General features: G+C 38.4%; 1 protein-coding gene across 3 annotated transcripts in view; it reads right to left on the reverse strand.

Annotated features, from left to right (window-relative positions):
• Window positions 1–27,391, reverse strand: part of DOK6 (docking protein 6) — a 224,866-nt gene that overhangs the window by 27,890 nt on the left and 169,585 nt on the right. For all 3 annotated transcript variants that reach the window (XM_087961478.1, XM_087961477.1, XM_026671864.2), the window contains exons 6-7: window positions 24,408–24,546; window positions 10,080–10,197 (exon numbers count right to left, since the gene is read on the reverse strand). In XM_087961478.1, coding sequence (XP_087817604.1) covers window positions 10,080–10,197; window positions 24,408–24,546 — 257 coding nt within the window. The remainder of the gene's footprint in view (window positions 1–10,079; window positions 10,198–24,407; window positions 24,547–27,391) is intronic.

Consider the following 27,391-nt stretch of genomic DNA (forward strand, 5'->3'; position numbering starts at 1 on the left):
AAGATGGTGAAGATGAAGTATATAAAGGGAAGTATTACAAAGAACTAAGACAGGAATGTTTGGGATGGCTAAGTAGAAGGAAACAAATATTAAATCAATTGTTGACTGTGAAGGTCCCAAGCAAATCAGAATTTTCTAAAATTTCAAAGAAACCATATAACAATCACAATCATAATAAATACCAATCATTTCCCTATGTTTGTTTTGTTAGAACATACAAACATGTGAAAAATTAACAAAAAAAAACCATTTAAAATTATGATTTATAGGTAACCCTTGATTTATGACTGATTGTTTATCAATCTTACAAAGTTAACACCCAAAAGTACTTATTGATTCCAAAGTTGATTGTTATGCCCCTTGACCCAGTATTTTGGGAAACAAGCACACAATAATGGCCATTTGCAGTGATTTACTTTAAACATATGTAGCCAAAATGGCACCAACATGCACAAAAGTGCCAGTGAATTTAAATTTTAATCTTGTAGTGTTACAAAAGTATTTGTGAGATAACTGAGATGAGTGTAAGAAAGTAAAATAATCCAAAAAGGAATGCGCATATTCATTGGGTACATTGTGCACTCAAAAGATTAAAAGGAGAAATTAAGAGATACCTGCAGAGGTTTATTTCTATGCTGAAATAATTATGAGGAAATTCAAGGTGGATATAGCCTCATCGGCTACTGATAACAAAGTTGCCCTTGACTTCATTAGACAAACTTGTTTTCTCTCTTCTCCAACTTGCAAAGTTACAATCTTTATAGCAGGGGTGGTAAACAATAATAGAAATTATATTTATAGATTGTTGGTATATTTATAGATTTGTACAGTTAGGATTAAGAATAAAAAATTATGCAAAAGCGACAAAGGGAAGACAGTAGGAACTTTGTGAAAACTTTAGGGAGTTTGCAAAAACTCTTTATTTTTCTATGGCAAAAAAAGAAGACACAGTTCACCCTATAAATAATTTTTTAAATTATTCTAAATTATACTACAAGCAAAATGCACACTTCATCACACTTATTGAACACATTAAGGACTTTGGCAATGCTGAAAAATTTCACTCATATATATTTTCATGTTCTGTATAATTCCTGCAAATCTTTGCATTCTATACACTTCTCCGTATAACCCTTTCAGAAATTATGCAGTACAAAGTAATTGATCATAAACTGTTTTATAGGTAATGATAATTAACTTTTTTATCAGAATTCCTCAAGGTTACTTTCTTCCCAGCCATTCCCTTTTATTCTAAAACACAGATCAAGTTTTGTGTATTAACAAAGTTCCATCAAAGTTACTTGCATTTTATGTATTTCAGCATTTGAAGTTGATCTAATTCCTTTTCCCTCTGAATATTTAGGTCAGGAAGCACATAAATCTGCCTGTCTGTCTGTTTAATTGATATCCTGCCCATCTCACTGTCTGAGTGACTCTGGGCAGTTTATAGATAAAAGCCATAAGACCATATTAAAAGACACAGCTAAGAAACAGTTCAAAACAGAGTTAATAATGCCCTCTAAATGCCAACCACCATAAGTGCATACCATTTTTAGATCCCATGCCAGTTGGCAGAGCGAGATCTTCATGCTCTTTCAGAAGGCCAGAAGAATGGGAGGTAGCCCCACCTCTGGATGCAAGGTGTTCTATAGGGCAGAGCCAATGGCAAAGAAAGACCTCTTCTTAGACCCCACCAGTTGAAATACTTAACCAATGAGGTCTGCAACAAATCCTTCCTACCTGACCTGGTGGGATGGATCGAGGTAAAACTGGGACAAGGTAGGTAGCCAGGTCCCATGCCATGAAGGGCTTTAAAAATTCCATGCCATGAAGGGCTTAAATTGGAACCAGAAGTACACTGTCATCCAACACAGGCACACAATAAAGGTGTTGCATAAGTAACCCTCAGGGCATCGAAGATTGCTCATCCGGCTGCACTCTTTACCAGTTGCAGCTTCTGGATACTCTTCATGGATAGTCGCATGTAGAACACATTGCAGTAATCCGTATGAGAGATGACCAGAGCATGAGTGAAAGAACAGCTTCCTGATTGAGGAAGGGACATGCTGTACAACAGGTCCTCCTAGCCATAACTGACACCTGTTCTTAAAGCATGAGTCCAGGAGGACCTCCATATTATACACTGGGTCCATTTGGGGCACTGCAACTCCATCCAAGACCAAAGATGATAAACCTCCAGGTATAGAGAAGTCCCTCCCCGCAACCACAGTCACTTTGCCACTCACAGTCACTAATAATGAAGTTTTCCATTTCTCAATAAGAAACAAAGGGCTTCATTTGTATAGCAAGAGAATTACAACAATGATATGAAGCACTGATCTCTCTGCATGAATGTTTCAAGAGTTAAAGTAATCTTTCAGAGAATTACTAGGTGCTGTCTCTCACATACGTATCTCTCATTTGGATGCTGGTATATAATTTCATAGTGTACAGCAGGCAGCTCTTTCCACAACCACAAATCAGGGAAAACAGATAATTCTTTTAAAAAGGAAAAAGTAGATTGCAAAACCACAAAAACACTCGAAAGAGTGTTTGGAGGAAAAGAAAGGCAGAGTGTAACTTCTCAAAAAAAAAAAAAATCTTTCTGTCAATTAGAAGGATAAATGAATCTTTTGTTTCTTTTTGCTCCTTTATCTTTTTTTTTTTTTTAAAAAAAAAAACCACTTAAAACCAAGTTAACAGCCCATTTGGAGATCCTGTTTATTATATGGAAGCTGTAAGTTTTCTTTTAACAGAATGTATATACAGAAATGCATGACTGAAAAAGATCAAAAGATTTTTGTTAAAGCTACAAGAGGGAAGGAATAATTTTTAGTTGGCTATTAGCATCAGTAAATGAAGTGCTACAAAACTGAAAAAAAAAATGTTTTCAGAGAGATAATGGTCTCCCGCTGTCTAAGAATATTATGTTATATTGTTGGCTTTTAATGCAACAGCATGTGCTGGCTCTCTGGGAATTTTTTTTTTTTTTTGGATGGTAGCAAACGAAGGTTTAGGACAATGTCATGCTGTGAGATGCTATTGAGAAAGGGACCATGAACACTCAACAATTTCCATGGGGTTTTCCTGATATTGTTAGTAAGTTTATTTTTTATTTGGTTTCCATCCCCCCCCACCCCAAAAATAAGGTTCTTTATTAAAGCAAATATGGAAATACAAGGAGAACATAACATTCTAGCATCTACGGCAGATAAGAATTGCAAATGAATGAATGACAGAAGGAATCAATGCCATTACCTGTTTCATCCCTAACCTACAGTTCAGGAAATTTAAAGACATGTAACGGTTCCAGTTTAATAGTTCTCTCTATTCTCCTAACATACTTTCTGCCATGACTACAGTTTAGGATGCTAAATTGACAGAGTGGTTGACATTATCCACTTTAGACTATAGTGGTTGAGTCTCTTCTGTTCCATTCACTGGCCCTTACCCTTTCATAACCTACAGAAATATTAGATATATTTCTAGATGTCAAGAAATTTTGCAGAAACAACTGCCTGAATTATTTTGGAACAGAACTTTCCAGAGTGGTAGTTGGTCTCGTGAGCTCCTTATACAAAGAGATTTACCACGTGTTTGAAAGAGTACCAGAAATGTTTTTTGAACATGGTTTTACAGGTAGAATTTGACTTATGACTGTAACTGAGCTTGAAATTATGATCATGGGTTGTGGCACTTTTGTCCATAGTCAATTTTTTGTGTTGGTCGTTATGCAAATGCTGGGGCTGTTAAGAAAACATCACGATAGTCAAACAAGTCTGTTTTCCCAAATGAGGGTCTTTTGCCAGAAACTTGAAGTAAATGCTGGAAATGGACAACAAATGCTGAAAGTCGCAATCATGTGACTATGTGAGGCTGCACATGGCTATAAATACAAGCTGGTGGCCAAGCACCCAGAATGTAATCACATGACTATGGGAAGGTGCAGGTGTCAGAACTTCAAAAAGGGTCACGGAGAGGCCTCTGGAGAGGCCTGTTTTACCTTTGAACAGTCACTAAGTGACTAGTCATTAATTGAGGACTACCTGTAATACTGTCTTGAGAGGCCACTAGTCCTGTTCTGGACAGAATTCTGATTTGAACAGGAAAGGAAAGGTGACTTTTACCTAGTGTACAATGTTGATTTGGCCTCAATTAATACACCACAAGTTTTACAGGGCATATTTTTTTCAAAAGTTTTGTTATATGACTATTCCTATGCCAGTCTGGCTAACTCCTACCTACCCATTTTGACTCTACCTCTTCCTATCACATCAGTTATATTGACTGTAGCCATTATTTCATTCTATATATGTACTACATATTAAATTATGTAAGAAAACATAGTAAATTATATTATGTGCTTATAAAATGATTGCTACTATATCTGGGTACTATTGGCTATGGCTTCTCAACAGCATTGCTGTTCTCTTACAATGTGGGCTATAATTGCTTACTCCTTCCCATTTCAGCCTGTGACTTGTCAACCACGCTATTTTTGGACACAGTTTAGCACACTTTCAGAAGAGGATGTGACATGAAACAGGCAAGAAGCATATGAACCATGTTACTTAGGCAACTTGATAGGGACTATATGTGCTATTCTTAGCATCTTGCTATATTTGCCTATCCTTGTCCCAACACATGTAAATGTAACTATTGATGTTCTTTTTCTTGCTGGCAAATGATTGGAAGGGGGAAAAAAACCACATTTCTTAATTTATCCTGGGCACAATACGATCACTATTGAAGGCAGCACAATGTATCCCATTGCATACATCTGTATGCAGAGGTTCACTGTAGTTTATTACTATCATGGTAAGCTGTGGTTCATCTTGCTGTCTAAACGAAGCCATAGTGCAATATATTTTATATTCTTTTCATTGTTTCAGTTCATAGTGAGATGAAAGAATACACTTAGGAGACTTATTTAAATATGAACGTAACTGTGGATATGCCAAAATGATGAATGCCCCAGCAATTTCTTTTAACATACTTTAATTTGCAGATAGTTACATGGGCACAAAGGAAATGCCTGCAGGATTAACCTAAAAAAACTCCATAAAAAAACCAGCTGAGTAGAATGACTCAGAAAAATTCTTTTAATGTGCAATACATTTTATTTTGCTGCTAATCTCTGTGTATTTTGTTTTGAATGAAATACCGTGTTTCTCCAACAATACGGCCTCCACCAATAGGAAGCCCCACCATGTTTTATTGGCATAAAATCAAATTAAGCCCCTCCCCCCAAATTAAGCCCCATATTAAACATGCAAAATGGGGGAAGAGCGGGGGCTTTCCGTTAGTAAGTACTTTTGTTGCATGCCCGGATATGGTGCTGCCTGCGTTGGTGGGGCACTTCATATCGGGAGACCTTCCACCCGTTGCTTCTCCCTTCTCCCTTGCTGCCCCTTCTCCCTTGCTGCCGCAGCGTTTGGCGCAGCCACGTGCGGCCAGTCAGGGCTCCTCCCTGCAACCGGAGCCCTGAGGAGACACTTGGCTTCAGGCGCTCCCGTCTTCCCTTTGCTTTCGAAGGTAAAGCGAATTATTTTACAAAGCCTCCCCTGCCCGAGAGGGCAGCCCAACCCCACGTGGGGAGGCTAATTTCCCGGGGCCTCTTCCGTTCCTCCCCGACCTCCCTACGCTGCGCGCCTCTGACGCGCCGCTCCCTTCAGCCCAGCGAGCTCTTCCACCTCAAAGAAAGGCCAGGCAGGCGGCTGCGGAGCAGCAGCAGCGGGTCTGAGCCGCTCGCAGCGGAAACAGCCACCACCCGTAGCCCGACGCGGGAGAACGAGCGAGGTTAGCGCCCGCCAGCCCGGGCGAGATTTGGGAACGAGGGGCAGGAGGAGGCACGCACACACCCGCGGCTCACTTTCCCAGCTTTGCCCAGCCCTTACGGCTCTGGCGCGGCCCTGGCGGGCAGCGAGCACCTCCCCGCCGGACCCTCCGCTCATCCTGCCAGGGCCGTGCCAGAGCCGTAAGGGCTGGGCAAAGCTGGGAAAGTGAGCCGCGAGTGTGTGCGTGCTCAACCCGAAGGTCTCCCGAATATCCAAGCTGTCGCCGCCCGCCCACCCACCCGAGGATGCAAGGGGGAGAATTAAGTCACCCCGAAAAGACGTCCCAGCCGTTTTTTGGGGTCAAAAAAATAAGGCCCGGCCTTATTATGTGAGAAACACGGTAATAATTGTCTTTTTTGTTCCTCAATGGTAAAATACCTTATGTGTATTGGTAAAATATTAAGAGTATTTTTTCTTAATTACTTTTGAAACATACAGCAATAAATTAATAACTAGAATGGTAATACTATCTTAAGCACTGAACAATGATAAAGGTTCCCTTTGCACATACATGCTAGTCATTCCTGACTCTAGGGGGCGATGCTCCTCTCAGTTTCTAAGCCAAAGAGGCTGTCTGATGATGATTTCATGGTCATGTGGCCGGCATGACTAAACGCCAAAGGTGCACGGAGCGCTATTATCTTCCCACCAAAGGTGGTCCCTATTTTTCTACTTGCATTTTTTTTTACATGCTTTCAAACTGCTAGGTTGGCAGAAGCTGGGGCAAGTAACAGGAGCTCATTCTGTTATGCAGCACTAGGGATTCAAACTGCTGAACTGCCAATCTTTCTGATCGACAAGCTCAGCATCTTAGCCACTGAGCCACTGTGTCCTCATGATACACACCATTAAAAACTAAATCAAAACTTTTTAAAAAGTCTGAACACCATTTGTAAACACCTGTAAGAATCATGCACATAATTTCCAGATTATAGTTTTGAAATTTTTTCCCATCTGACTATTTATTTCAGATTTTAATGAACAGTGTCAATATAACAGTGCTAATATATAAGATATATATAAGACAAGAAATATATAAGAGAGCAGCAAGAGCCCCATCATTCATCAATGCAGTACTCTTCATTTACTGACTGCTCAATCAGCAGCCAAAATCACAACAGTACTGAAAAAAAAGATTTCTGATCTTGTAGTTGTTGCAACAACCCCACAGGTATGTGATCAATATTTGGACATCTGGTAACTAGTGAGTACTTACAACTGTCACAGGATGCCATGGTCACATGATCACCATTTGTGATCTTCACAGTCAACTAGCAACAGGCAAGGTCAAGCAGGAAGCTGGCAAAAAGTTGCAAGTTGCAGTCACTTGATATCATGCTTAACAATCACAGGTGACATCAGGCTTTAAAACCACAGCTGGAACTGATGTTGTAAGTTGGATGCAATTGTATGATATTTCACTTTTCAAGCACATTGCTTAGAAACTGAGTTGCCGTTTCCAATTGTAGTCACTAAGTGCATTTCAGGATGTTTTCCACTATCTCTTAAATCAATGATTTCAGTTCAGTGTTGAGTTGTTAATCATTGCTATCAACTAGGTTTTTTAGGAAACATACTAGATAGAATTTGGAAAGAGTTTTATAAATTGGCAACTGCCAAGAATACAATAATATAATTTCCTCCAAATAACTGCATTGATTGATAATTATTTTAAGGTTTTTTTTCCTTGATGTTTCTTAACAACCAGGCTTAAGAATCGTATCTGCATTTAATGGATTATGGGTAGTCCTCGACTTATAACAGCTTACTTAGTGACCATTCGAAGTTACAATGGCACTGAAAAAAGTGACTTATGACCATTTTTCAGACTTATGACCATTGCAGCATCTCCTTGGTCTATGTAATTTACGTGTCAGCATTCTGAGTAATGCATCCAAAGAAGTCAGAACTCCGAGGCAGGGACATTCCTCAAATAACCTGTTTATTGGATACATCATATTGGATACATCATTTTCAGCACAGCTACTGAAAATTAACTCTAGCAAATTCCTGCGGTTACAGTATAATTAAAAGAGTGAAAGTTTCCCTCCCCAAATGTCCCAGGACACATTTTTCAATAGAAGTGATTGGCTGGCTCCTTGGTCACTCCTGTTCCTCCTTAACTGCCACCTATTGGGATGACCTTGGTTCCCACGGGGAAAGCTCTTTATTATGTCTGCGAGACAGTTTAGTTAGTTCCCCCTCGTCGTCCTTCCTTAGTACGTAGCAACTATGAAGCAGCAAAAGATGGATTTCTCCTGGTTCGATTCACAGAGCTGATGATACAACACACCAGAATCTAGATCAAGGCTTGCTGAACTGCATCAAGTACTTTATCAAGTACTTCTTCTGTAAGTTTGGCCTTCGAGATGATAGTGATGTTCTAGAGACATTTGAATCAGTGGTGGGATTCAATTTTTTTTATTTCCGGCTTGGTGGGTGTGGCAGGGGAAAGATACTGTAAAATCTCCAGTCAGAGGTGATACTTGCCGGTTCTCCAAACTACTCAAAATTTCTGCTACTGGTTTTCCAGAACTAATCAGAACCAGAGATAGTATTCAGTAGGTTCTGACCAGTTCTGGAGAACCAGTAGTGGAAATTTTGAGTAGTTCTGAGAACCGGCAAATACCACCTCTAACTGGAAATTTAGAGTATCCTTCCCCTGCCACTCCCACTAAGCCATGCCCACAGAACCGGTAGTAAAACAATTTGAATCCCACCACTGGTCAGAACTTGCTGAATACCACCTCTGATTTGGATAGGATGCCATGGTCACATGATCACCATTTGTGATCTTAATAGCCAACTAGCGACAGGCAAAGTCAGCCAGGAAGCTGGCAAAAAGTTGCAAGTTGAGCCACTTAATATCATGCTTAACAATCACAGTTGACATCAGGCTTTAAAACCACAGCTGGAACTGATGTTGTAAGTTGGATGCAATTGTATGATATTTCACTTTTCAAGCAAATTGCTTAGAAACTGAGTTGCTGGTTCCAACTGCAGTCACTAAGTGCATTCAGGATTTTTTCCACTATCTCTTAGATCAATGATTTCAGTTCAGTATTGAGTTGTTAATCATTGCTATCAACTAGGTTTTTTTAGGAAACATACTAGATAGAATTTGGAAAGAGTTTTATTAATTGGCAACTGCCAAGAATACAATAATATAATTTCCTCCAAATAACTGCATTGATTGATAATTATTTTAAGGTTTTTTTTTCTTGATGTTTCTTAACAACCAGGCTTAAGAATCGTATCTGCATTTAATGGATTATGGGTAGTCCTCAACTTATAACAGCTTATTTAGTGACCATTCGAAGTTACAATGGCACTGAAAAAAGTGACTTATGACCATTTAAGCATTTAATTGACCATTTAAGCATTTAATTCTTCATGGTTTGTTTTTATTTCATCAAATTATGAATGTCTCTGATGATTTAAGACTGTGTAGTTCTGTACGGGAAGAGAGTCTGACCTAAAGACATTGCTTCTGACAGTCCATCACTCTCTTGAAACTCTGTAATTTCATTTTGTTTTTACTACAAGACATCAGCAAAAAGCCATCTCAAATGAGAATTAACAATATATTAACTCTCAATCTCTGTACTTTGATTTATATACATATAAACATTCTCATTTATCAATATACCATGGACAGTATACCGTAAGTATATTGTTTGGAGGTGTTATCAACTATGATATTTTTTATTGTTGGTTGGTAAGTTGGTAAGTTCATAATCACACTTGTGTGGTTCTGTGAACTCAGATAATGGACTGATAGGATGATAAAGGCAAAAGATAATATCAAAGTAACCAGAAGAGTGGAGGAGAGCACAGGCAGACATAAAATTATAATAATTTCAGTAATTAAACTGGACCTTATGTCCAGTCCAACCTATAATTTTGACCTTTATCTGGCATGGGTGAATGAAGACACATACAGAAATGTAGAAGAAGCTGCATATCTGCCTATATTTCTCTCATTTTTCAAACACAAACAGCATTATTTTCTGGATGTTTTTGATCAAAAACCAACTGAGATTTCTTCTTTGTCAAAATAAAACATTGTCTTATCTGAGGTGTACATTTACAGAAAAATAATTTGCTAGTAGCCATCTTTTATCCAGAGTTACAAACAAATCTGCCCTAGGAATTAAATGGTAAGAAAATCATCAGTGCAGATGAAAGCAATTTATGAGGGGAACCTAAAAGACATACCATTTCACTGTTCAAGCATCTTACCTTGTAAACTATATATTTCTCCCACACTGTTCTGCCGAGTGATGTGATGCCAGTATGCACTACGAGGAAGTGAGATTGACTTAGGTAACGTCATTGGTTCAGTCAAACTGGTCTGAAGCTGCAAAGACAAAGAAAATACACCATAGCATGTTTTTCATGTAATCTGCCATATGTGTTTCAAGCTAACATTATCACAAAATCAATTTGTTAAACTGATATACTTAACTCACAATCAATTATATTTTATTGTGCTCTCTAGTGCTGACAAAGTTTGATGAAAATCAACAAATCAATACATTGTTCCTTAAATTTTCAAAAAAAGCCAATTTGCTATAGTGCTAATCCTGGCCTAGAAACCTGGAGACTGTGAGTTTTAGGCCTTCCTTTGATGATTAGTGAATTTGAGCCAGTTCACAGTCTCGGCCCAACCCATAGTCACTTTGTTGTTATTGTGAGGTAAATACAAGGCAAGAATATTAGGTATTTTTGCTGCCTTGAACTGTTCAAAATATATAAAAAGGCAGAATATCATCATCATCATCATCATCATCATCATCATCATCCCAAACTCAGCAGAGGAAATATCAAGCAATTAATATCTGGGCAAATCCAGTTATTATATATATAGCTGGAATAGTGGACTGGAGTCAAACAGAACTAAAAGCCTTCCATAGGAAGATCAGAAAAATAATCACAATGAATCATGCCCTTCCTCCACACAGCAATGTGGATGGACTCTACTTACAAAGGAGCACAGGTGGATGTGGAATGTTGCAAGTACCCCAAACAGTTGAAGAAAAGAATAAAAAATATTGGAAGACTACCTGAAGGACAATAAATACGATCCCCTGAGACTAGTACACCAGGAAGGCTTATTGAGAACAAGAACAAGCCTTAAGAACAAGTGCATGCAAAGCAAGGATTGAGAAGACAGAAAAAAGAAAGGAAGAATGAAAGGAAGGAAGGAAGGAAGGAAGGAAGGAAGGAAGGAAGGAAGGAAGGAAGGAAGGAAGAAAGAAAGAAAGAAAGAAAGAAAGAAAGAAAGAAAGAAAGAAAGAAAGAAAGAAAGAGAAAAAAAGAAAATGCTGCCTTTACAAAGAAGTTGAAGAAATAGTGGGCCACCTAGTTGGCTGCTGTAAAAAGACCACACAGGCTGATTACAAACAATGACATGAAAAAACAGCAACAATGGTGCATTGAAACACCCACAAGAAATACCACTTGCCTCTAAGCAAGAATTGGTGGGAGTACCAATGAAAAAAGTAATAAAAAATGAAGCAGCTAAAGGGTTCTGGGACTTTAGAATTGAAACATAAGAAAGACCAAAAAAGAAAAAGTCTGGATAGTGAATATGTGCTTTTCAGATCCTTAGGAAGGATTTGATAGGTGGATAAAGTGCCAAATCCAGTCTAAACATTTGGCTGACTGTGTGATGAACTATAATAACAATAATTGTACTTCCTCTTTGTAGCAGCACACTTGGTACTGTAGTTGCATTTCAAGAGGTAACCTGGCAGGCAAACAAGAGAATTTGCTCTTCTACTCATAGTTACTTTCAAACCTGTTCAGAAATGTGATCTGTTTTTTTAACCCAAGAAATAGAACCATTAACTACCCATATATTTAGCTGCCTTAATAGCTGCCAGTGAGCAAAATTGCAGATATCGTTCAAGGGATGGGAATTTGAGGGTAGGGATCTCCATAATACTATAAACTCCCTATCTGCTCCAAGAAAATGTACTAAGAACATTGGTATAACTAGCTCCTAAGATAAATTGTGATCTATGCACAAAGATTTGCTCTCTACATATTTATTGTCTTGCAGAAATAGGGGGCAGATGGATTTTAGTTGACAGATTTGTTGGTAACAAGTAATAAGGAGCATGTTAATCAAACGAAGTAGTGACTAAAGATGAAGGTAAATGAAAATTACGTGATGCAAAAGCTACAGTGATCAATTAAGAAGGAAAGTGGGACAATATTTCCATCAGACAGCTTGTGCAATTAGTAGAAAAGGTTATTTATAGTGTGAGCTGTGTGACCTATTGTTGAGATCTATGCTTTTCCTAGCTACTTTTGGTGACTAGGAGGACAATGAATAGCTGGAGTGAAAAGGTTATGAATGTTTCTTTCAGAAAAGATGCAGTGACATTAATCCTGAAAGAGGTGGTAATGCATTGTCTTCTGAAGAAGCTTTATCTTGACAACCTTTGACCAATACCCAACTTTTCCTTTCTGGGGAAGATTGTGGAGAAGGTGATGAGAAATCAGCTTCAGAGAATGATATACTATAGGATTCCTTTTCAGCATGGATTCAGACCTCTGCATGGGTTTGGTACATGAACTTCATCAGGAGCTAGAAAGTGGGAGTGAATCCCTGCTGAAACTAACATACCAACAGTTTTCTATATCATTGACTACAATATATGGATTTTGGGAAGTAGGAATACCAAATTACAATGGTCATGCTCCTGCCATAACAGATAGATTCAGTTGATAGGGGGATGAGTATCAAGCCCATGATCCCTCCAATATGGATATCTCAGGGCTTAATTCTTTTCCCTACTCCAGGATCCAATCTGATCAGTCACCGGGACTAGAGGTTTTGTCTTTAGAACTCGTGCTGGAATCCATCTTCAGGGAACTTCTCCCTACTGCTATGTCTATAAAATCAATGGGAGAGACATTATCTATCATTTTGTTTTGCTGTAAGGTAGCATTTATATGCTGATCAATACTTAATTACACCCAATATCTTGGGCCATAATGGCTATACTATGAAAATTCTGACCTAGGATTTGGAGGTGGTGAGTTTGGGTAGGGCCAAAACAAGCGAATGATGAATCCCAGAAAGATGGAGTTACTGGAGTTCAGAAACATCATGGTTCATTGATATGTAGTGATTGTCTAGAAGGAGTTACTCTCTATCTTCAAGATGAGGTCTGAAACTTGGGTGTCCTCCAGGATTCATGGCTCCTGCTGAAACAGCATGTCTGGTGTGCCAGTTAGGCCCTGCCTAATTTTGAAGCTCTGATGAAGACCTTCATCGGCACACATTTCAACTACTGTACATGTTCCATATAGCACTCCCTTTGTAGATGACAAGAGAAACTGCAGATGATATAAACTGAGGTGGCCAGATCCTTAGATGTTTATAGAAATGACTTCAGCATGCATGCTCCAGGTAGAAGGCGAAATTAAAATTATATGGACTGCCCTTAAAGCCTTTAATAAGTGGATTATCCTTCAGTGTCTGACTTGATCTTTGAAGGGGCAGTTTAGAAGAATACGACCCACTGATTCTATTTCTCCTTTTCCCCCAGGCAATATTTTTCTAGATATGAAATATTCATCTATTTTATCTCCTACAATGCAGAGGGAAAATGTTAATGCAGGCCTTTGGAAAGTCCATCTTTTTAAAAAACAATTTTATAAATCACTGGTTATGGCATCATTAGTACCTGCCATCAAAAGCAAGAGAGGTGTGGGTCATGTGTTACATATTCTGTCCTTTCTTTAAGGACACGGTCATGGCATCCTCATACCTCATTTGGTTTAGACATTCTAGTGAGAAGCCAGAATTAATAAGATTTTGTTCACAAACTAATTGCCATTTGTCTTTATAGGTATCCATTAACAAGAGAAGAAGCAATCTTCTGTACTTTAAAGTGACTCTGACCAGATCTGAGTTTCAACGTTTGGGAAGCTGCCTACCAGCCTCAGGAATATGTCAATCATGCATACTATGGTTCTAAGGAAAACTGATTGGATTTGTTCATAAGATATAAGATTTGGAGGTGAACCTGACTGAATTTAATTCTTTGCTATTGTCCCCACCCTCTGGAACATCTTATTCCCAGAAATGAGGTGAGCCTCCATCCTTCTGGTTTCCCAGAAGAGTGTAAAGACATGGCGCTGCCAAATAGCATGGAGATCTAGGAGTATGATGCAACCTTGGAGATACCGTGTTTCTCACATAATAAGGCCGGGCCTTTCCGGGCATTCCTTTCCACCTGGGCCCTTGCTGCTTTCTAAACTGCCTTTTGGGCTCAAGCGGCGTTCACGACCTCAAGCGGGCGATCTTTTTTTTGGTCCGCGCGGTTCAGGCGGCGCCAAGACAGCGTCAGGAGGCCAAACGGCGCCAATTGAAAGGCGAGGGTAAGCAGGGGGGGGCGGGCGGGGAGGAGGCGCGCTAATGCAGGAGGGCGCTCTTCGGCCTCCTGCTCTGCCCCCCCCAGTGGCTCTGACCCTCCCCCCCAACCCCCCACGGCGCGGCAGGGGGTCTGCCAGGGGGCTTTTGGGCCATGACCCGCGTTAAGGGAATCACCGCGGCCCTACTCTCGCTTTCCCCTTATTTTGCTATTTTAAAAAGGCTAAATGGGAGGGCTAATTGCCCAAAAACATCTGGGCCTTCTATGCTTTAGTTGGTGACTTGTCAATTTTTTAGTCTTTTAATTTTAACTCTGAATTGCACTTTTATCTTGCAAGTTTAAAGTTTGTTCTTAACTCAGTTTTAATCTGTGTTTTTATTCATTGTTTTTATCGTTTTATTTTGTTGCTGTAAACCACCAAAAGTCACTTAAGTGTGATAGGCAATGTAGAAAGTTAATAAATGAAAAAAAATGATTTGGCCTCCAATAATTCAACCACCGCAGAAGCTAATCACCCTCCTTGTATTCTTTAAAATCTTAGAATGGCTGCAGTACTCTTGAGCTTTTAATTAATGTAAAGGTATCAAAAGACAACTCCTTCCACTAGATTTTTTTGAGGTACCAGGGAGGGAGGGAGGGATGGAGGGAGGGAGGGAGGGAGAGAGAGAGAGAGAGAGAGAGAGAGAGAGAGACAGAGACAGAGACAGAGACAGAGACAGAGACAGAACTGTGAAAACTGATCCCACCTCTCCATTATTGTAAGGCTCTTATAAACTTTGCAATATATTTCAGATAAATCTATCATTCTAGGATTAGTTCTAAAATTTCAACTAAACTTTACACTTTCCATATCTGTGAAAGAGACCCCAACACCTTTTCATTGAAAAGGGAAAAAAAAGTGAATTGTAGATTTTGTCCAAGCCAGACTGGATTTGTGAGTATGGCGGAGTAAAACTGACTTACTACAGCAGCTGTAAAAGGCAGCATTCTGTGTAAAGTTCATGGGCTTGCAAGCAGCAATGTCATTAGGAGGTAATGATTCCAAAAACAGCATTAATTCTCACATGGTCTTTCTACTGCAGCCATTGTACAAAGATTAAAGGACATCAGGGACGGGACTGAAAAGAACTTATAGGGGCTATATGGTCTGCATCTCACAACCATGCTGCCCTACAACCCTAATTTTTAAAATATTTAGTATTTTAGTATTTATTTGATTTGTCAATCACTTACAAGATACAGTATAAGAATAAATATAATTTTGAATACATGAGATAGATACTTATAAGAAAAATAAAAAACAATGGGACAAGGACGGTAGGCACGATTGGTGTGCTTATGCACCAGTTAAAATACTATACATCAATACACGAAGACATGACATTCATTTAAACAATGTTTAGAAGTAGTAGTAAGTTACTGATTAGTCTTGTGACCTTATCAATAAAATAAAATAACAATAAAATACAGCATATAGTCTATTTCTGGAATAAGGTAGGAGGACACTATTATAAAATACATGTGTGTTAATACAAGGTGTCATAATCAAATAAATAAATTTCCCTTACAGGGTACTGTAATGCAGTGTACAGGATTCTGAGCACCACTGCCTTAGTTATAAACTTAGCACTTCTATATACAGTATGTACATTTGAGTAAATATGAAAATCTGTGGACTGAATACCTAGTTCCTGGCTGTTCTTTCCAATAGGGAGGATAAATATTTAAGACTAATGGGGGCATATAATTGACACTTGAACAAAATATGAGAAATATTTACAATGGCTGGTTATGGAGGTTCTCTTGTTATATGGCAAGTGGTAGAAGTGCTCGTATTTAACCACGGGAGTCCAACAACTCCAATCTTGCACTACAATAGGCTCTTCTTAAAATTGTGTCTTGACTCAATGATAGGCATTTTCATTTTGAAAAACTGTTTTATTCTTAGGCAGCCAACCTAGGGATCTATTTTTAGCCAATAATTCCATGGTGAACACTAATATCTAGGACTTTCTGTTTAAAAATTTCCCTTGCCTGGGAAGCCATTGAGAGTAAGTGCTGCATAGAAAACCCATGTTGTGAAATAACTTTGGAAAGTTGGCTGACCCAAGAGTTGGGCTGGGCCATGCTTATCTGTCCTGTTAAGCATATTTTGGGAAGTCTATCAGGGTAACAATATTTAGAATTATTGTATATTTTACATTTGGTCAATTTCTTTTCAGAAGAAAGCCTCATTTATGAATTCCTATAAATCAAAGACAACTATTCCAGAGTAAATTAGATGCATTGGACAGGAATTTTAAGGATTCCAAAGTCAGAATAAAATACTCTTTCTAAAAGTTTCGTTTTATGTTTCAGGTATTCTAATATTCTGTGACTGGCTTGCTCATTTAAAAAGAAAAATCCTCATTCATAGAGATTATGACAATATATCAGCCAACAGAGCCCACAACAGATTCTATCCATACTGCTAATAACTGGGACTAGGGATATGTCAATAAATTTCATTTTCAGAAACTGGGAAAAACATGTGGGACATAAAAATTATCTACTTTCCTGGTAGATAACACTTCTTCTTCTTTGCTATAGGCAAAGTAAAACTAAATGAGATAAACTATAATCCCTGTATCTTCTCTTGTGCTTCCATTTGGAACAATGTGCACTATGCATGTGCAATACAGATATTGCTATAATTCTGAATTTTCAGTTTGTAAAGTTTTGTTGGGTAGCATATTTTCCCTGTTGTTTGTAGACTCTGCTGATGTGAGTCTAACAGATTGATCTTTACTTCACTGATGACATCAGTTCTGTGGATATTTGTGTGGACATACTGTATGAGGCCACAAAAAGCATGTTTACATGTTGTTTCCTTATTTCCAATATGACTTTAAAACATATTTTTCCTCCAAATCTTTTATTTATGCAGTTTTCAGCACATTGGCTGATTGGTTTACCTTCAAGGTTCTAGAATTAAAATTATTGTTCCCTGATCTACATTATCTAACCTCACGTTCTATTTGGGGAAAATCAAGATTATTTATATCACGTCAAGTTTTGGGGTTTATAATGAATATGCATGATAGATAGATGATAGATAGATAGATAGATAGATAGATAGATAGATAGATAGATAGGTGCAAGGGTGGGATTCAAATTTCTTAACAACTTGTTCTGTGGGTGTGGCCTAATTTGTGGGTGTGGCTTGGTGATAATGTGACTGGCTGGGTCTGGCTTGCTCTGGCATGGCTTGTATGTAAATATTATAAATATTTATGTAAATATTGATTTTTTTTTTAAAAAAAGAGCAACTTTTTCCCAAAATTAGGCAAAGCAGGCAGGCAGATTGAGTTGCTCACAGAATCACAGATTCATTCAGAGATCTATCTTTCTGCCATCGGCTACCTGAGTCTGCACTGAATAATAGAAGCTTCAGTCCTAAGGAAGGTTCGGCTCTGCTTAAAAGCAGAGCTGAAGATCTAAAGATTAGCTAGAAAGCAAGAAATCCAATGGTTTCCTGCTTTCTAGCTAATTTAAATCTCCCAGCACAGCAGAACAGCTGATGGTCGGAAAAAAAGGAAAAATAGCAACTTTAGCAGGCAAGTTTGATGGCGCGCATGCCAGGTGTGAGTGGGCGAGGCAGGGCGGGGCCAGCCAGTGGCACGATTTGCCAGTTCTCTGGCAGGTAGAATCCCACCCCTGGTAAAAGTGCATTTTGTGTGCGTGTGTAGACCATTTCCAAAAAACCTCAGCTGTGCCGCCCAGACAGCTGACAAGCACTGTGTGCGAGTGCGCAGCATTTCAACTTCCTCTTCTTTCCTGCCTTTTCAACCTCAGCTGTGACGTGCAAAACAGTTGAGGTTGAAAAAGCAGGAAATAAAGGACAGCCAAGAGCCTGAGTGGGCGGCTGGGCCAAACAGAGCAGCAGACACCGAACTGGTTCGGTGTCTGCTGCTCTTCAGAGCTACTGGTTCTATAGAACCAGGCCGAACCGGTAGCATCCCACACCTGGATAGATGATAGATAGATATAGACATACTGTATGTAGATATATATCCCTTTCAATTTATCATCAAGTATACATACATTTGTTATCAAATATATAGTGATCCAAAATATATTATAGAGATGGATTTTCAAAAACATTTGACGCTCCATCTCCTAATACAAGCTCTTATAGATTGATAATTGGTTTAAAAAAACAGTAAAAATAAATGGGGGAAGATATGAAAAAATGAAGTCCCCCACAAATCAGTCCACCCTGGATAGTGAGAAATTCTGAATCAAGAGAAGTACATACTTTTCACAATATAGTTGAACTGTGGGTTCACTACCAGCTATTTTGGTAAAGGCAACCAGTTTGGGTGGTTTTAAAAGGGAACTGTGCAGGATCATGGAGGATTACTTATTGATGAAAATTAATATTTTGAACTACCTCTTGAATCACAGGCAAATGTTTTAAATGTGAATTGCCAGAAGCAACAGTTGAAGAGTTATATCTATTTCCTGTTAGTTCAGATTTGTGAGCTCCACAAAGCCATCTAGTTGTCCGCTGGGCGACACAATTCTGGACTATGTTCCAAGTATTTCATGGCAGCGCTACAGATCATTTTCTCTCTTTCTGCACGTATATGTGTGTGTTCGCATACACAGCCTCAACCTATACGCACTCTCTCTTATCCACAAGCCTTTTTGGAACTCATACTGAGAGGTCTGCAAGCATTGGTACTACTGTTCATGAATCCCTTTTGAGTTTCAGTTCAAATAAGAAAAACTACTTCAACCTCCAAAGTTGCTTTTGAAGTTTTAAAAGCTTCAGTGCTACTGGATATAGTCTATTTGATCTCGTACATTACCTAAATGATATCTGAGATCAAAAGATCTTTTTACTACAAAAGAAAAAGAAAAATCTTTTCTTCCTTCAGAAGAAGCAATGGACGAAATGTTTCCTTGAGATGAATAGAATTCTCCCTCAGAAACAAATACATCCCATATAATAGTGCCATTTCTTGCTACTAAAATCGTAGCATTTATTTATATAAAGGATTTTGGTCTAAATAGTAAAAGATAAAAGCGGGCCCTTGAAAACTAAAGGTCAGTGTAGTAATATTCCATATTTGCCTTAATGCATCATCAGGGAGATTGACATGGTGCATGGTTTAATCTCCAATAAACATATATTAATATAACTTTTCACAGTTGCCTCTTTTTACTTAATTTATTCAGTCTTTTTCTTTGTTCTCTTCTTTGTTCTCAAAGTACTTATTTAAATGTTCCTTTAAAGCTGTAAGGTCTTAAGGGCAGAGACCTGTCTTTTGTTTATATTGCCCTACTAAGAGCATACTGATGGCTGGCTATTTATCACCTTAGCAACAGAGTGCATCCTGCTCTGTTTTGTCTCAGTACTATAAATATTCTGCATCAGATGATAGCAAATTGTAGTGCATCCTCCTCCCTGGCAAGTAATTTGTGCCATCTTGAGTAATATAATATTAATATTGCATCATTGAGCACATTTCAAAATTCTAAAATATTACTGATTTATTAGGAAAGATACTACTGATGACATGTTTGACATAACATATCCTTCATTGCTGTATTATATAATAAAATCTCTTTATGTCATCATGGACATATCTTTTCAAGCCGAGGTGGGCAACACCTGAAGGCTGCATTCCCTCAGAGCTAAGCTGCTGGAGGCTGTGATTAGTGGAAAAAAGCACCATTGAACTGAATCAAAAGAAAATAGGGACCAAGACAATTCTCTCTTACTGACAAATCTTTTTCTCTCCTTTTCTCTCTTCTTTCTGGATCATTCTTGTCCAGAGATTTGAACAGACTGTTTCCAGAAGATTTTAAAATCAGGGACCAGAATTGTTCAGTCTGTTTTAAAAAAGAATAGGTGTCAATTCTAAGCTGCTGCAGCCATCTTTTCATTTCTGTTTGCCAAACAGTATGGGGTGGGGGGGAGGGAAAAGGCTTGGAATGTCAGACTAAAACAACAGATCATCCTGTAGGAAAAAAGGTCACCTCAACAGATGCTGGCCAGAGACTGGAAGGAGTTGCCAAGGAGATGCCAGAACACCTAATTGGACAATGCGTCCTGTGACAAGGAAGAAGGAGAATATTTATCATTTAATTATACTAAAACTGCGGGAAATAGTTTCAGTTGGTTTTGCCTTCATGCCGTTCCAAAATGATGTACTCAATACAACAGATCTTTAAGAAATCTGATTGTCCCGGAGTGCTGACTCAGTTGGGTTCATCATCTGGACCTTGTCAATAGGTTTAGACCCAACACTGAGCTGCCCAATGAAATTTGAATGCATTGTATTCATCTTTTGTCAACTATACTAATATTTATGGAACACTTTTTTAAAAAAAATCTTGACTTCCGAGAATTTACCTCTAATAAAATGGTTGCTAATTGATACCAATTCAAAGGCAGGGTGGAATGCAAAGAATGACTCTGCTAATCAAGGTTGTGTACATAAATACTCCAAATGAAATTAATTATGGAACATATAAGATGCTACTTTTACCAGTTCTGCACTTCATTCTTGTGTCCCCAAATGTATTTGCTATTATCAAAATCTATCACTTGACGAATCATGTGACCAGTCATAATTCAAGGACTAGCTGTGTATCTTTATTTGCAGATAAATTCATAGTTAGCAAAAGTGTCAGATATCCATAATATGCAAAGATGGACTTCCTATATCAGCTATGCAGAAATGTTCAATAGCAAATAAACTCCAATATGTACTTGCATATTATTTGGAATGTAACTGCTTATAGATCAAGCTGTGGATTAAAAATGAAGAACATACTGGAATAGTAATGTTCTCTTGCCCTATTCTTACCAGGTAACATTTCTACTTCTTGCATGATTTAAATATTAAAACAAATACATAATTTAAAATAAATATATAAAATCTAAAGTGTTACTTGTGTTTTAGGAAAACCCAAACTATCCTCTCTTGATTGACCTTCAAGGTTTTTAAATCTAAGAAAGAAAAACAATAATACAGTACAAAACAAACAAGATTTATTGCTGCCTTGGTAGCTGGTATTTTATAAATAAGTCTGCCCACTTCTGCTGTTTGCATTATTTATACAAAGTGACATAACAGATTTTCCTTGCGTGAATATATAAACTGGTAAGATTGTATTAAATAAATAAATCAAGTTATGGCCAAATCTTATGACTTGCAAACCTTAGGCATTTGGCACAATTCAGTTTGTCTACTGTAATGATTCCAAATATTGTCCAAGCACAATTCAGATAACAAAACCAGATTTTTAACACTTGAGTAAGATGCAATCATTAGAAATAGAAGAACTTTTTCTCTGTTCCCTCTTCCTTCGTTTCTTCTCCTTACACTTATAATACTCTACAAGACCGAGCCTTGTTGTTTAAGTTGATGGGCAGTGGTGGGATTCAAAAAAAATTACTAACAGTTCTGTGGGCCTGGCTTGGTGAGCATGGCAGGGGAAGGATACTGTAAAATCTCCATTCCCTCCCCACCCCACTAACCTGCTTTCCAGCTCCGTTCTCCTGTACAGGGCAACAAAAAAAGACCCAGTCGATCAGGGAGGCAGAGAATAGATGGGGGTGGGACCAATCAGAGATAGTATTTGCTGGTTCTCCGAACTACTCAAAATTTCCGCTACCGGTTCTCCAGAACTGGTCAGAACCTGCTGAATACCACCTCTGATGATATGTGACTTCTTCCCTTTTATAAGATACAATAGGATTGTTGACATAAAGCATGCTGAAAACAGTTGTTTTCAACCACTTATACATCTATAGGAAATCTACATTAACCTGTGTGCTCCTTGTACTCAACTATATAACCATAGCAGATATGGTTGAGAGAAGATGAAATCCGTTATTTAAAAAATGCAAAGGAAGTAGGATAAAGACAAGAAGATGATTAGATAAGAAAGAACGGGCAAGATTAATCTTCCATGAAGAGAGGATGACATTAAGGAAGGTGATGTTTGCTACTTGGTGTGTGTGTGTGTGTGTGTGTGTGTGTAATTTTTATTGCATTTTTATTCACTTATTTTTAACCACTAGTTATAAATTTTCTTTGATAAGCAATGAAAAAATTATGAAAAAACCACTTCTGACTTTGTTTTAAATTATGTCTGCACAGAACACAATTCCTGAAAGGCTAAAATACCTTTACTGTATATACTAATGCAAATATTGATAAATAAATATGGGGAAATAAGCATATTATATACATAGAAAATTCAAGTTTTATGTCACATTAGTTATATATATCAACTAATATAGAACATCTTTAATTTGTATACAATTTCCATGTTTTCTCAAATTCATTACATTTTTGCTGTCCCTCCACTAATAAAGATTTATAATAATGACACTGCACTCATATTTCACCTTTCTTGCATCCAAATCTCCCAATATTTCACATGAATAGTTATTGTGGCTTATTCTAAAATAAAAATTGGACAAAGAAAGGAAGAAATTAGGCCAGTAGAAAGCCTCATAGCTGGTTGAGTTGCCTTAATAGCTGACTTGTGGTGAATGAGACTTAAGATACCACAACATATTTAATTTCAAGCAATATTTGAGTTCTATGGACTAAATCATATTTCACTACAAATCTCCTCCAAGGGTGACTTGGTTTCAACTATTAGCTTGGGTAATTTATGTGAATTGTGATGTAAGTAATATGGAAAGTTAACTGGAGCAGTATGATTTATAATAGGTTTTTAGCGAGATCTTGTTAGTTACTTTGAAACCATATTTAATATATCAGAAATGTCATAGAATGTAAAGTTCAATTACTAAGATAGATTTCATATCAGAACTATTCTTCTGATCAACAGATTTGAAAATGGTACTTGGCCATACTTTTTTCTCCTTTTTTTTAGAGCTCTTTAGATCAACTCTCACAACTTACCAGAGAAAAACTAAAAGGAAATACACAGTAATTTAATGTGCGATAATATATAGCAGTTCTGAGAGTATTGACTTTCCCCTAAATGGGCTTTTCTATTGAAAATATCTTAGAATCCTAGAATTAAACACTTAAGTCAAACTTAGTAGAAGAGAAAATGTCCATGTGAGTTAATCAGAAAGACAAATTACCTTCTCAAGTTGCTGCGAGGCTGCTTGGTGAAACATGATGTAATAGCTTATATTTACCTAGCGGTTCAGAACTATATAATATAAAGCCTCCACGATTTAAACATTTTCATTACCTTTCTACTTTTTGATATCATTTTTTAAAAACTGAATAAAAATAAAGAACATTGATAATTAATACACACAGTAGCAAATTGGTAAGGAAAGGCCTGTGGAAGCCCTTCATTTTTAAACTATTAAGCTGAAATAACTAGGTAATTACTGCAAGGAAGATCTGGTTACCAGTGATTTGCTGAACAAGGAATATGAATAGAATTTTTAAAAATACTCTTCATTTCCCAACATCTTTACTATGATCTTCATAAAGAAGGTCATCTGTGTGGCTGCCCTGATTTTATGATATTTTTCGCAGCAGGTCTAAAGCAAATGCCACAGTCTTAAAGCAAATCCATTGTTTGTTATGGGCCCAGTTATGCTGAAAACCAAAAGTACGTGCCATTTATCAGCAAAACCATAGTAAAATATGGCCATTGACCATGGGATGCTGCACGCTTCTATAAAGGTGAACCAGTTGCCAAGCATTTGACATGAGATCACATGATTACAGGTATCATGTGTGCGTGGCCATTAGAACTAGGTTGCAAATATCCCCAGAGAAGTCCATCATAACTTCCAATGGTTGCTAAAGAACCATTCATAACTCAAAGACTACCTATTGTAGAAAGAAAACACATGTCTAAAACTTTAAATGCTCTATTTTGTTCTGATAAATTTAGGCAAAATTTACTTTCAATTACATGTATTTTGACCCTGCATCTCATTAGGAAGAAAAAAAAATCTTATTAATGGCAATTTCTCACTTCCGTAATTGTTACATGATTATGTGATTAATAAATAAAACCATAATTTTAACGAAGAGTAATCTGATATGAGTAATATCATTTGTTTAATAATTGTCAATTAAGATAAATATAAGGTTTCTTATATAAATCTGATTTTATTTCAAAAACGATTTCCTTCCAAGAAATGACCATTTAATAATAGCAAGGGTCTTACCCGTGCTTTCTGTTCCATCTCCATCATCAATCTTTCATGTTGCTCAGCTATTGCAAGTGTTGCAGAGTGGACTTTCTGATAGATCATCTCACCTTCTCTTGTCTGAAAGGTAAATAGCCCTTCTCCTGTGTCACACATCCTGAAAAATGTATATACATAAATATTTATATTAAGAATGAATTTCTGTTTTAGAAAGAAATAATTGAAATACTTTCAAGTAATATCTCAAAAATTTGTATGTTTAAATTTGTAGGGGTTTATTTACATATATAAACATGATTATGTGAATAATCAAGAATCTTCCTTAGGGATGCACATATTAAAATATTGAAGGAAATGTCCAAGCCATCACCTTATTTATGATTTTTTTCTAATACCTCAATAATCATGCCTCACGTTTCAGTGTTAGGTCCTGAATTTGGAAACATTAGTTTTGCAGCTTGGCAACTTCACAGAATGAGTTGAGGACATTAGCTATATCCGTGATGGCGAACCTACGGCCATTTGTGTGGGCATGTGAGCACCAGCCAAACTTACCTGCACTGCACATGCGCTCACCTCCCAGTTGATTTTTGGTCCATTTGAGGCCTCCCAGAGGCTTGAGGGAAACCTCTGCAGCCTCAGGAGGCTGAAAAATGGGCCTTCCGGAAATGCCAGAAGTGCCCATTTTCAGCCTCCAGAGGGACTCTGGAACCTGGGAGAGGCCGTTCTCATCCTCCTAGAGGCTCAAGGGAAGCCTCTGCTGCCTTTGGAGGCCGAAAAACGGGCCTGTTTCATCACTTCAGGAAGTGACGAAATGGGCCCATTTCTCAGCCCCCAAAGGCTGCAGAGGCTTCCCTCGAGCCCCTGGGAGGGCCAAAACGACCTCCCCCGGGCTACAGAGGCCCTCCAAAGGCTGAAAACAGGCACTTCTGGTATTTTTAAAAAGCTCATTTTTCAGCTTCCCAAGGCCGCAGAGACTTCTGGGAGGCAGAAAAAGGCTTCAAACGGGCCAAAAATCAGCTGGGAGGCACATGCATGCAAGGGGGTGTGGGGGGTGTTGTGTGCACATGCGCAGGGGAGCATTGCATTGTGGGTGCTGGCACGCACATGCACACGCTATCGCACTTTCAGCACACCACAGCAAAAAGGTTCACCATCACTGAGCTATAACATCCAATATGACAACATCCTGTAAAGGGTTTTGCGTCAGCATATTTTGCAGACATGCCATTAAACCCTGATTTAGTGCTAACTGGGACATACTGACCAATCCATGATTAGGAAAATCATGGATTACCATGTCAATGAGATTTAGATTCACTGCCTGTAGGTGGAAATGCAGAACATGGAGGCGGAGTCAAGAGAGGAATCAGCCAGGAATTGTTACATTCCCACAAGTGGTGCAGGTCCTGCTCCTTTTGAATTCTATTAACTCTTATCTAGCACAAATTTAGTGCTGATCGTTAGTTGATTAGATTCTTGCATATAGTCATGAACAATAAATCAGCTTAATTGGAACTTAACACTGATCCTGATTCTCCACACCTGACACTGCATGAAATTATGATAGAAGATTCAGGTAACAAATTTAAGCCTGTATAATTTATAATACAATATAGAGATATAGGGTTGCAAACACACAATGTATTCTCAACAACAGCTTTTCTTTCAATTGGAAAGCAGCGGTTCTGTTTCTAATATATAACAGGTACCTGTTCTGTCTCACCTGTATCCACAGGTGAGAATCCAAAGTTCAAATATGCAAGCAAACAAAACCAGACCCAAAAGAGTTAACTGCTTGTTTTCACAGTCCTTGGCAGTCTTCCTGGAATCCGTCTGGCAAGCCTGAACTGTCCATAAATCACAACGCTGCAGTCATACGCAAGTTTTCGCACCAAAAACACACTTTGCTTCAAGCGGGGGAGAGGCGTTAACACGCTCCTTATATATCCCCTGAAGGGGCGTGTCAGTCTCTTTAATTAATCCTTGGCTGGACGTCTCTTTTCTAATTGAGATTGACGTCTCAATCTTCTCCTAGTCCGAGCATCCAGCCAGCATCTGGCAGTTTCATCATCGCTTGAAGCCTCTGGCACACTTTCCTGATTAACAGTTAACACCTGAGGTGCAATCAGGGAAGGAGTTCCAGAAGAGGAAGACGCCTCTGAAACTTCTAATAAATCAGGCTCATCTCTCAGATTCAACTCCTCCTCCTCCCCCAGACTCCTCTCAACGTCGCTCAATAATGCAGGCTCGAATCTCAATGCCAGATCTTCTTCGTCACTCGAGCCTACATCTGCTGACTGACCTGGTTCAAACCTCGGAGGCACAACAGGTACTCATCCCTGTGGAACCCATCACATCCCTTTAGTTCCTAATAGTCACATCAGTGGTGGAATTCAATTTTTTTTACTACAGGTTCTGTGGGCGTGGCTTAGTGGGTGTGTCAGGGGAAGAATACTGTAAAATCCCCATTTCTACCCCATTCTAGGGGGGAAGGATATACATATACTGTAAAATCCCCATTCCTTCCTCACCCCACTAACCTGATTTCCAGCTCTGTTCTCCTGTGCAGGGCAACAGAAGAAGACCCAGCCAATCAGCTGGGACTCAGGAAGTAGAGAATAGGTGGGGGTGTGGCCAGTCAGAGGTGGTATTCTGAACTACTCAAAATTTCTGCTACCGGTTCTCCGAACTACTCAAAATTTCCACTAGCGCTTCTCCAGAACTGGTCAGAACCTGCTGAATACCTCCTCTGAGTCACATCTATATTTAATTTGTGAATCTCAGAGACCCTACTGAATGACATGTTCGTGAGCCCAAAATTATGGTCATAAGACGTAAGTCATTGTGATTAAGTGGGTCACCAGAAATCTTTGAGAAAAATAAAGATGCAGTACATAATCCTATGGCTCTACTCTTAGCATGGAACGCTCAATAAACTAAAGGTTAAAGCCATGAAAGATCATAGTTAAAGTTAGCAAAGGTTAATAAATAAAAATGAA

Source organism: Notechis scutatus, chromosome 3, assembly GCF_049901735.1.
Source record: "Notechis scutatus isolate UNSWTSFEM ecotype Mainland chromosome 3, rNotScu1.2, whole genome shotgun sequence".
In the NCBI taxonomy this organism is placed as follows: domain Eukaryota; kingdom Metazoa; phylum Chordata; class Lepidosauria; order Squamata; family Elapidae; genus Notechis; species Notechis scutatus.